Below are 12,428 nucleotides of genomic sequence, written 5' to 3'. Positions count from 1 at the left end.
AAACGTCCAAATAAGTAAGTTTTTGGATGTGAGGGAAAGTTTACCGTGTTCAGCTTCCCCAAGAACCCAGCGTTACATGAACAGTGGATACAGTTTGTTTTTCCGGGGCAGCAACGGAGTGTATCAATTGCATTTGTGTGTTCTGGTCATTTGTGTGATGAATGTTTTAGAAACAAGGCCCAAGTCGACGCTGGATTTGCACATCGTTTGCTATTAAAACATGGAGCCGTCCCTGTGATAAAAGACCCCATTCATGTATGTATTTTGTTAGAAATCAGCACATAATGAATATATGTTAATTGGAAAGAACACGAAACATCAGTATTATAGCTCCGCCCATGGCACGCCTCCAGGAGCTCGACTTTTTCCATAAAGAATCTAAAAGTAAAGAGCTGTATTTTTCTTTTATAAATATGATAAGACTAAAGACTTCTTGGATATATGAAGGATGCAGTACTACTTTATAGGTACTCAAGATTAACATGAGATTAGGTGAAACTGTGTATGTTATGTACCCTTTAAGCAATCGCAATGGGTCTCCTGTTTTTCCTGCTACCGCTGGCCAGTGGGTGCGGTTGGGAGACTCATCAAGTGAAAAGTGTGCACCTATCTTCCCTCTATAAATCTTAGGCTCTGTTGGTATGGGGGTGCTTGCTCTTGGTTGTGTTTTTTTTTTTCTTATTTTAGACTTTGTTATTACTTTAAACATGGTTCTGTCTGATTCTTTGATTGATCATGTGTCTGAAAGAAATTGTGTTTGATCGTGTTGATTTATTGTTTTATCTATTTTTCTATTTATGTTAATAAATATCTTTATTGCAACCAAACCAACCTGACTATTTCCTCCAATCCTTTGTCACAGCTTTGAGCCGGTCATGTCAACCGAAATATACAAGTGTAACACGCGTAAGATGTTTCACAGAGATTGCAGGATGATATCATCTGAATTAATAATTCACAAAAACAGTGTTATTTACACGCCAATAGCAGTGTTTTAAAAAAAGAACACCATATTTTACACATCAGGCTTTACAGTATGCTATAGGAAAATATGGAGCTCATGTTCAAGGATGAAAAACTTGACTGGATATTGGCATGTAGATGTCTTCAGGCCAGCACTTTTATCAAACATATGAATTTTGGGGCATATTGAACATGGTATGTTTGAGTTAGTGCAAAGCATGACATATCCTGTTGCCAACAGGTGGCTCTTTGATCGTAACTGAATATTGGCATTTAGATGTCTTCAGGCCAGGACTCTTACCATACATGTGAAGTTTGGTGCAGACTGGACATTGCATGTTTATGTTAATGTAAAGCAAGTCATTTCCTGTCGCCAGCAAGTGGCGCTATGATTATAATTGAATATTGGCCTTTAGATGTGTTCAGGCCAGGACTCTTATCGTACGTGTGAAGTCTGAAGCAAATCAGGCATAGTAAGGCTGAGTAACAACAGCTTCTATTCCCATGGCGAGACATCGAAATTTGTCAGGCCACCACAGACACAATCCTTGATCTCAAGATCTCATGATCTTCGCAGTTTAATATTGCAAAGGCCTTTATATTAGACTGACTGAATATAATGTTGGTGTCATCAAATCTGCATGAGGTGGTCATCAGAGTGTAAAACACATCACTTCCTGTTGCCAGCAGGTGGCGCTATGGCTATATCTGAAAATGGTCATGGGCTCGCACCAAAGGTAATCAGGCCCTAAATAAACATTCTTCAAAACCTGATGTATAAATATCAGTTGGTTCAATCCAATAAGTGTCTTTTTATTTTACTATCAACTAAAATGCCTTTTACTTGCTGCAATTATAAATAAATCAGATGACAGAAGATTGTAGAAGAATGTATACAACAGGTTCCTTCAACAAAGAAGCTTTTTTTTTGCATCTGATAATAAACAGGATTAACAGGATTTACAGGATTAATATGGTGTATGTCTAATGTATTGTCTGTTTATAAGTCTCCATTTTGCCACAGTAATAATAGCATAATACATTAAAACGTTATTCTCACTAACCTTTAGTAAATGAGGGCATATATGCCTAATTACATTTGATTTAATCTGCTCTCTACAAAATTGCTTGCTAAATATTACAATATAAAGGCTTACATAAAGAAACTAGGTAAGGCATTGTGGCTTTAATAGTCACAGGAGCATATTTCATGTTAGTTGTATTTGTGCTGGTTAGCAGAAATTAAAGGGACACCTCAGTCTCAAAATAACCACCCAGTGAATCTGCATAAAGAACAAAAATGATGGCAAAGTCCAAGCTTGAGAAGCCATAAACTAGCCCTCTAATAATCATATGACATAAAAAATGTGCAGTTTTGTAAATGGCAGCTGCACTTAAATGTGGGAGTGATTTCCTTAAAACCATAGCAACTCTGAACTCATGGCTTCAAGCTAGAAACATGGTTGCCGACAGCTTAAACCATTTGATGTTTGCTGGTTTTATTTTTCTTGTGTGTTAAGGGTTTCCCTTAGACCTTAAGGCTGGTGGAAGCAATGGTGGTAGCGAGAGACACTATTAAAATTTGTGAATTATTAAAGACACGTCACTCTTTCTATATGACTTACTTTCACCAGACCAGATGAATAGAGGAAGAGCTGTCTTGTCTGCTTTTAATTATGTACTAGTTGGTTAATATGATTATGTACACAGTACATGGATTATTTGTCTGTGAATCACTCCAGGAAGCAATAAAATGTGTGAAAGGGTGATATTAAATGAAAATTTGCAGAAAAAGTACTCAGCCTCAAGCCATCTGAGATGTACATAAGTTTGTTTCTCCATCAGAAAAGACCTGGAGAAATGTAGCACTGCCTCACTTGCTCACCAATGGATCCTCTGCAGTGAATGGGTGCCGTTAGAATGAGAGTCCAAACAACTGATAAAAACTTCACAATAATCCACAAGTAATCCACACAGCTCCAGTCAATCAATTAACTCATCAATTAGTCTTGTGAAAGTGAAAAGCTGTTAATTTGTAAGAAACAAAGCCATCAAGACATTCTTATGGCCAAAATACAACTGCATAATCCATGATAACACTTCTTTCAGAAAAATAATCTATTTCTATTTTTATTTAAATTAGATGACTTCCACTGGAGAAAAAGCAATATTATGGAGCTAAAGTTAAAAATATCATAATGATAGATTTGAAAACATGCAGGTTCTTTCTTTATAAGACGTTAATGGACGTCAGCTGTTTGGACTCGCATTCTGACGGCGCCTACAGTATTCATTGCAGAAGATCCATTGGTGAGCAAGTGATGTAATGCTAATTTTCTCCAAATTTGTTCAGAGAAAGAAACAAACTCATCTACATCTTGGCATTAGGATGAGAATCTTTTCAGGATATTTACATTTTTGGCTGAACTATTCCTTTAATCCACCACAATATTTAGATGCAGTTGTGACACAAATCAGAAGACATAAAGAAGATAATTCCACACTATTGCTTTTTCCAATAATAAAGCAATTGGAGTGCTATTACACAGTTAACTAACAAAGAAAGAAAGACTGTGAAAACAGAAGCTATGCTATAATAGTAAAAAAATGGCTGCATTTAAGGAGCTTGAAGATTTTCGGGGCATTTCACACTCTTTTGTGAGGGCAGGCAGTTTAGGTAAAGCTCCAAATCTTTACTGACATACCGACACCATGAAAAACCTTGTGGGTTCATCTAGTAGGTTTCATTACACCATCTCCATTTGTTTCTGTAGTAGGTTTTACACTTGGTGTTGAGTATAAAATGAGAGCCTGGGGATACAGCATGAAAGTATAACACATTTGTCAATTATAAAGAAACATGCAGCAAGTGATACAAATTCAAAAAGGGTTATGTTATTAATCTAAGATCAACTTCAGGCAATAGAATCAGGCAAAAGGCAGCAATGTAATGAACAATTCACAAGAATTTTTGTATTATTGATGTGAAGCTCAGTCATACCAGCAGATGATTCTCTAGCGGGCTTTTTGACTACATCACATTATTCTGTATTGTGCACACAGAAAGTAAAATCTTGAGGAGTGAAAATTCAATAATGTTACTTTCTCGAGTTAAAAATGAGTAAAGTGGATTTTAGGAAAGCATGTCTGAATCATATCTCATCCCACATGCAACAGAAATTGTATTATGTGTTAATATGTGTTACAGTGGGTATCATGGTAATATGTGTTGTATTGCCTTTATATGTGTTTTTATTGCCTAGAATTTAAATGAGAACTTGTATTACAGTAATTTTTGAGAGTCCAATGGAAATCACCATACACTGTGTGTGCATGGAACAGAATAAATAAATAAATAACATTTTGTGTGAACTATCCCTTTACTCCTTTGAGTATAAATTTATCAGAAATATAAATTTTTGAGTTACATTGCATCAGTATTTATTTTTAAAAATATGATTTATTTGAGAATTTATTCATTTATTGGAAATCATTTGCAATACACTTTTGAACAATTTAAAGTGTCCTTGATGAATGAAAGCTTTCATTTCTTTCCAGTATTGCATATGAATGCATATACACAAAATAATATTTTGTATGATATAGAACCATTAAGAGTTTTTACATTGTGGTGATATTTCTTTCTGCTAGTTTGGTGACCCAGACACTTGCTTGACAGATTTAGTAAGAGTCACCCTTTAATGCCTCAGAATGAAAATGTCGCTCTTCTGCTTAATAAAAGGAGCCCCAATGCTTTCCTCAAGCACATCCAGGCACACAATGTGGGCTACTGTTACCATTTTGAGATGGCAACTGTGACGACTAAAAAGAACTCCATTGGCTGTCTTGAATGGCCTGGAATCTATTCACAGAGCCAAAATCAACAGGGCATTCAGTCAAGAGAGCACATTATCACTGTGCTTAGGTACTTACACACTGTCCTGCATTTCAACCACACTACTATGACAACATATTCATGCCGAAGATCACACATATCCAGATACTGCCAGATGATCATAAACCAGAGGTCCAGTGGCAAAAAAAAAAACATAAATAATTGGGGAGAATTTGAGTGGTAACTCCAAATAAGTAAAGCTGAACCAGTGAGATGCTATGAAAGTTTATCTCTGGTCTGTGAAACAAATCAACATACCATGAGACAGTTTCATTCTAGATATTAACACCAGCTATATTAAAAATAGTTAAGTCCCCTGGTGCCATTTGCAATGTCGTATGATGTTGTCAGAATAAGGATGTTCTCCAAGTGTGCTCGTGTCATTCCTCAGGTTGACATGGTGACATGTGGGAAATAAAACAGCTCACCAAACCAACCTGAAAGACACCTCTATAACACTAAAAGCAAAAAACTGTAGAGTGTAGACTTGACAAAACAGCGAGTACTTGATGATTGCGGACTAGCTGATAAAGGTCTAAGTAATAGCAGAGGAAGCATAACGACAAATGAAACCTTAGCAAAGATTGTGCTATACGAGTGTCAATAGCTCACTTAGATTGATCCCAGTGATATATTTCCAAAAACAATCAATGAATATTGTGATGGAGGATATTTTCTAACGGAAATAATCATTGCCATCATCATCACCATCGTCTTCGTTGTCAATCCCAGCATCATTAACTGCCATTAGCCCATTCAGAAGAAGACATTCTCTTTTTCCTCGCTTTTCAAAATGATCTTTTGGAAAGCTCAGGCTTCAGAGCACCCATCTTCAACTGCAATTATGTGGAAAATTGTTATTGAGTCCAGCTTGACTCAATACCTCCACCTAGCTCTTCTTTCACAGAAGACACTAGACTGTGGGGATGCTTCAGGTGGAAGTCTTTGAAACCAAACGTCACCTTTCATGATGGCATTAAACAAACACACATACATTTTCAAGACATCTTGGCTTGCCGCAAGCATGCTCTGAACAAAAAGCAGAAACCCTGGCGATGTGTGTCATTTGGACTTGGTGATGTCTTGTTGGAGGGTTACTCAAACTGCCAGACAACAACTTGCATGTTTTTTTTTTTTTTTTTTGTTACATTTTTTTGCATGTACATACAGACATCAGGGAATGATGCAGTTCGAGAGTCAAGATTCATAACATGATGATTCACTTACCTTCCTGGACTGCCTGAAAGGGGTTGTTGGGTTCAATATATTTTATGGAGTGGGTGATTTTCTCGCTCTGCAAAATGTCATCATTGAGGCTGAGGTCAGAGATCGCCAACTGAAACACCTCATCATCCCTTGCTGCGTTCTCCTCAAAAATGGCACCTGCGGGCATGTGTAGATAGTTATCTGGGTCTTAGTGAAGCGTACAAAGAAACCGTAGCAATTGCTAATTTGCATACAAAGGATAACTGACTTGCTTGGCTCATCTTGCTCACAGGCCTATTATTTTACAAACATTAACATCTATCCGTTTGGCAGATGCTTTTATCCAAAGCCTCTTAAAAGTGCAGTCAAGGTACTTATTATTTTTATTATTATTACTATTATTTTTATTTATTTTTAAAAAATGTATCAGTGTGTATGCTCTCTCAGATTGAACACATGACCTTGACATTTCTGTTGCTATGCTCTACCAGTTGAGCTATGGAAACCCATCCTACAGAGAGCTCAGGGCTAAAACAAGTGTGTTGTTTGTTTCAATAAAAACAAATATGATTTTTAAAAATCCTGCATTTTTACTCATCACCTTTTGTTTAATAAAATAATAAGCAATGAGAAATCATTTGATTAATTTCAGGGCTCAACAATAAGGATTGGTGGTGAATTCTGCTGATTATGTCAGATAATGTTATAACTGTCTGTTATATAAAAAAAAAAGTGATATTTAAATTGACTTGTGAAATTTCAGGTAAAGGTTTTTTTTTTCTTTTTTTCAGTCCTTTTCAAGTGTTTACCGCTTAGCCATTCTGGACCCCACTTTATTGTAAATGTATATAACTATGTACTAACATCTACATTAATAATTTAACACAATGCACTTATTGTGTACATACATGTTTTTATGGTGTAGTGATATTAAATATGAAAAATGTGTGCATATAATTACATCTGTAAATTATGTATTACCTAGTAATCTACATTCTGTAATACAACAAGAACACAATAAATATGGCAAAACAAAGTTAACTGTATACAGTAGTAGTTAAAGACAGCCAATATAAAGAGGTTATAAATAAGCATTTACATTCCAAGCCGGTACTAATTAAAGCAACCTACAATAAAGTTGTGCAAGAAGTTGCATGTAGATTAATTCATAGTATGGCATCTTAATGTATTTGAAGCATGATATTTGAAATCAGTTTTAGACATTGAGAAGCCTCATTTATGTTTAGTCAAAATGTAGAGGAGCCCAATAAGATGGGCAGGTAGACAGGTAGAATCTGGTTGATGTATCACTGCAGTGTTCATCTTATTTAGCAGAAATAGGGGGTGTCGCATCTGTTCATTCCAGTTGCCAGTGAGAGCAGCCCAGATCCACACTGCCTGTACTAGCCTTCCAATTACCAGTTTTGGATGGTCATTGCCTCTGTAAATCACCACGCCACCCTGAAAATCACTTCATGTCCCCCTCTCCATTCAATGGATGGCCCTATTTTTCTTTTGCCCTTCGGAGTTGAATTTGGTCAGGGTGATAACATGAGCGGATGTGACAAAGTGGAAGTATTGGGCACTGGAGAGGCTGGAATTTGTTATTTCACCTGCGCTGTGCACCTTTGAGTACTGCCTATTACAAGGCCACAGATACACCCTCGTCTGCACTTAAAGGTAAGAGCTGGATGAAAAAGTTGTAAGACCTGATTTTTTAAGGTGGAGATGGAAGTGGATTTTCTTATCGAGACTCATGCAACTGTTAGGTAAACTGAATTATCTGAGAACAACCTGTAGATATATTTCTGTGTGCATAGGGATATAGCATCATTTCACTCTGCATATTGCATCCACCACAGCTCAATACATGTAAAATGCATTCAATACATGTGATTTCAATGTGTGAATGCCCGATCTATCTTAAACTGCTTTCTTGAATCATTCCCAAGGTCTTGGCCAAATATACTTGGCAGCAAATTACCTAAAACACAGATTTCATTAAACAAACCAACATCTGATTTTTAAAAACTAGTTGAGGATAATATGACAACCGACTCCACTGGGTTAATTCTGGCCCAGTGGAAACGATGTGATTTTTTTTTCTTTCTTTTTTATATAAAAGTTTAGAATGACAAGTAGCTTTGTTGAAGGCCAAATAGAATTTAGAGACAAAACTACTTCAGAATCTCCAATGACAAATATGGTGACTTTTTTCACAGATTCCAATAAATCTTCTTTCCAATGAGCCAACAGCTGATTCGATACGATAAATGAGTTTTTGGATCTGACTTCTTCATGCAACTGCCCTCCTACAGCCGCCTTCCCCAGCAGCCCCTCTTCCCCCTCTTTGCTGCTGTTGGAGAGCCAAAATCTTTCTTTCCTCACATTTGGTGAGATGATCAGAATGCACAGGGTGTCCAATGCACGCGATGGGGATTGGTTAAGATGACATTTACAGCCTGGGATAGCCAAGAATAAGCATTTTTCCTCTTGTCATTTATTTACTTCAGCATCCTTTATTAAGATTTCCCTCACGTTCCATACAAAGTTCAATCTTATAGATGGGAGGGGGAGAGCAACCCACACACATTGGCTTACTCCTTTCTTATGACAGACGCCTCCTGTTTTTCCAACTTACCTGAAATATGCGATTTACACAATTAAGCGTTCCTCGTGAACAACCTGCTAAGACTGGAATTAGATTAGTCTTGTCCATGCCTCTGTCAGTGCAATGGATCTATCGGCAATCTGAACAAGAGAGACGTTATCATCACAAGTGGTCGGCGCCAATTGATATTCAGCCCGATGAGCAGGGCACATTTTCGATGCTTATTTACAATGGATATTTCACGCCAACCCCTGCAACACACTTCCCTTAGAGTCCTCATTTTGGATGGCACATATATTATAATTTGCAACAAATAAAGGCTTTGAACAGCTCACTCCTTACCGATGTGAATGATGGAGTCGGCTCCCACCGAACTGCATTGCAATATCCCAAAAGAAAGGTATATTATCAACAATTCCATCTCCGCTTCTCTCCAAAGCCGCGCATCCACACGATCCTCAAATGTCCGGAAATTCCCAGTGAGTGAGAAAAGTACGTCAAAGGATCGCAAATGCACCTGTGATAAAACAAAAAGTGAGCTGGCGCTAAAAGAAAGCGCTAGTGCGAGGAACACTGTGAAGAAATACGGTGGAAATCAGGAAGGAGAAAGGCAGGTCGTCTGTTAGAGGGTAACGGTCACTTCAGGATCCGGCGCGTTCGCTCCGCAGGTCTCGCTCTCGCGCGGCGCTCACGGAGTCTGAGACACATCACAAACTCCAAACTGCGGAGGATGGACACCCCTCGCGCGCGCGCGCCCTCGCTGGCTTGTTCGCTCGTTCCAGAGGGCGAGCGCGAGCGCGCACGCGGAGAGATGGAATTCGGCGCCAAGCAGGAGGAGAGGACAGCGCTAAACATACATGCAGCTGCCTCAAGAAGACATTTCTGCTTTTGCGTTGCGTCTGAGCAAATTCTTTGGTCTCTGTAAACATGCACCATGACTGTTAAAAATCGCGTCTCGCCATTTTTACGCAATATTTTGCCATATGCGTAGCATTTTCAAGAACATTTCAACTTTTAAGAACGAGACCCCTTCGTTCTGCTCCATTCATGCGCATGGTCTTTTTATACGCGGCATGTTTACATCGATTTCCACCCGTGAAAGCATGGGGAAAGCAAACGTGGGGAAAGAAATGTGGAAGAAGAAAAACCGGCGGTTCACCGAGTCATTGAAGGAAGCGGTAACTTTCTTTTGAGTGTTCAAGTGTGCTGTTGGTTCATTTTTTATTTTCGTTGATTTTACTGCACATTGAATTGAAGTTCGTAAACATACATTTTGCTGTCAATCAGGACGCTATTGATGGTATATTCGTAGAGATTTCCACATGGGAAAAATGGTACTTCAATGTTTCGTTGCGCGCAAAAGGAAACGATAACTTTCTTTCGAGTGTTAAAGTGTGCTTTAGATAATTTTTTGCTTGTTTTACCGGATATTTTAACACATACAGTATAATCGCTGTGCAATGTCACAAAGAGAAATCGACCTTCCCGCGGCGCGAGACGGAGCACCGCTGTTTAGAAGTCCGTGGAAATCCTCCACATAAGGCTCATTTCTCCCCGTGAACAAGGTTTCATTTAGATTCGGTGTTCAGATATTGTAAGGACGTGTTGCAGAGATGATCGTGCCGGTGAAGACTGGAACTATGGGCTGTGTGAAACATGCCGTTTTCATGATAGCGTGTTCTTTGTATATCGTTCAAGGTTCTCTTGCAGTGGATATAAGGGTTTTATAAATGTAACACAGTTAAGGGATTTTTTTTTAGGTTGTAAAACAAATGACCCATTTTCATTTATGTCCAAACATAATTCAGCTCCTTAAGATAATAACTGTACAGCTTTACTTTTTATAATGTAAGACGTGCGGCATTTTAACTAAATGCACTTATGTTGGTCTCACATATGTTTTTGTATGATCCAAGTTTTATTTGATTTTAACCATTAATTTGAGGTTTCATTATGTCATGTATCCTCTTAACTTTTAACATGTTGATATCAAATGGCAGTAGAATGAGAACGGATTTATGGAGAGCCGAAAGTGAACCTTCAGAGAGAGAAATGAAGAGCAGCGCTGGATTGACTCATCGGTATGACTGAAGACTTCATAAGCAGAGACGAAACATTTTATTCTTATTCTTACAATTAAAGGATATTTCTTGCGGTTAAATATAAAAACAGAAATGTCCCTTAATTGTTTGGTTAAGTATATGTAATGTCTTTCAGCACCACACACCGGCGGACAGCTCCTGTGCTCTGTCGGTCACGAAAATAATTACAATGGATCAATCAACAGGCTCCAAGCACTGAGCTCTCTCCTTTTCATGTTCATATCTGCGTCGAGCACAGTGCTTCAGTTTAACGTCAACCAGTTTTTCGAATCTAAATAATATTGCAAATTGTCTGGAATCATTCAAAGGAACCATATTGTAGCAATGTGATGCCACTTTTACGCTTGTTGTAAAAAAACAACAACAAAATAAAACTTCCAAACACGACCTCCGGTTTGTCGTACTGTGTTTCTTTCTTGGTTTGGAATTTTTTATTTTGTTTTATTTATTTATTTATTTATTTTTATTTTTTTTGCAGGTATATTGGTAGCACGGAACTGTCCTTCTGTGTGAATAGATTCAGTAGAACCAAACGATAAAAAAATTATGTTTAGACGATCAGTGCGGAATACTGTATAACACTAAGGCTACCACATCAGAAAACGTTATTTCATTTAATAAATCAGTCATTATGCATAACCAAATTTGTTGAAATTAAAGTAGAATAGCCATATGATATAACAATTCAGTGTACAAAATAATAACAATAGTATAGACATTGTATGCAATCTTGCTCCGACTGATTTAAACGCACCTAACATCGTAATTAAAACTTCCCAATTAGAATTTACAAACTTTCCAAGGGGACTTAGACAAACTATTTCAGCTGGTCTGCTGCCAACATCGAAACCAGCATTTTTAACGTGCTTTGAGCAGACTAGAAGACTAGCCAACCAGCCTAAACCGATTTATTTATTTATTTTAGGACCAATTGTTGATGGACATTTCAGAACGTGGTGAAATGTTCACTGAGGTATAATGTTAGGAGTGATCTATCTATCTATCTATCTATCTATCTATCTATCTATCTATCTATCTATCTATCTATCTATCTATCTATCTATCTATCTATCTATCTATCTATCTATCTATCTATCAGCATGTGTTTGTGTGTAAACGCTGCTGTTGTGGAAACGAATGCAACCTGTGGCAGTACTGTGATTAATGTTTGAGTATATGGTGTAAGAAGGCCTGTAATAGTGTTCCAGCTGAATTAACTACCTACATGAGTGCAACTAATAGCAGTGAAAAAAAGCAAATACATATGCAAGTCCAAGGATGAATTATATAAATTAATGTGCATATGACCTCTTTGCAGTACTATTGAAGCATCATTTGCTTTTGATTGGTCGAGGTCTTTAAAAAATTTTCCCACCGGGCTTTCCTTACAAAAAAGTTATTCATATTTTGTCTTATAAAATATATATATATATATATTTGATGCTTGTTCCTTCTTGTCTATGCATTTTTAAATTGAACCGAGATACTGTTCCAACTGTGAACGCCACAAAGTGTTAAATTAAACAGGCGCCAAGGGTGTAGTGGCTTCATATCTGGACCAAACAAATTACAAGTTGCTCACACATTGTCATAAAATATCAGCACACGAGCCACAAAGCCCACAACTCTTTCTGAGATGCTGGGTGACAGT

General features: G+C 37.6%; 1 protein-coding gene across 2 annotated transcripts in view; it reads right to left on the bottom strand.

The window, feature by feature from the left end:
- grid1b (glutamate receptor, ionotropic, delta 1b) overlaps positions 1–9,371 on the bottom strand; it is a 483,532-nt gene extending 474,161 nt beyond the window's left edge. For both annotated transcript variants that reach the window (XM_059531953.1, XM_059531954.1), the window contains exons 1-2: positions 9,018–9,371; positions 6,086–6,241 (exon numbers count right to left, since the gene is read on the bottom strand). In XM_059531953.1, coding sequence (XP_059387936.1) covers positions 6,086–6,241; positions 9,018–9,096 — 235 coding nt within the window. In that variant the 5' untranslated portion in view covers positions 9,097–9,371. The remainder of the gene's footprint in view (positions 1–6,085; positions 6,242–9,017) is intronic.
- Positions 9,372–12,428: the final 3,057 nt, after the last annotated feature.

This window comes from Carassius carassius, chromosome 40 (assembly GCF_963082965.1).
Source record: "Carassius carassius chromosome 40, fCarCar2.1, whole genome shotgun sequence".
Taxonomy (NCBI): domain Eukaryota; kingdom Metazoa; phylum Chordata; class Actinopteri; order Cypriniformes; family Cyprinidae; genus Carassius; species Carassius carassius.
Note: the sequence above shows the minus strand (reverse complement) of the source record. Positions and strands in the feature narration are given on the sequence as shown.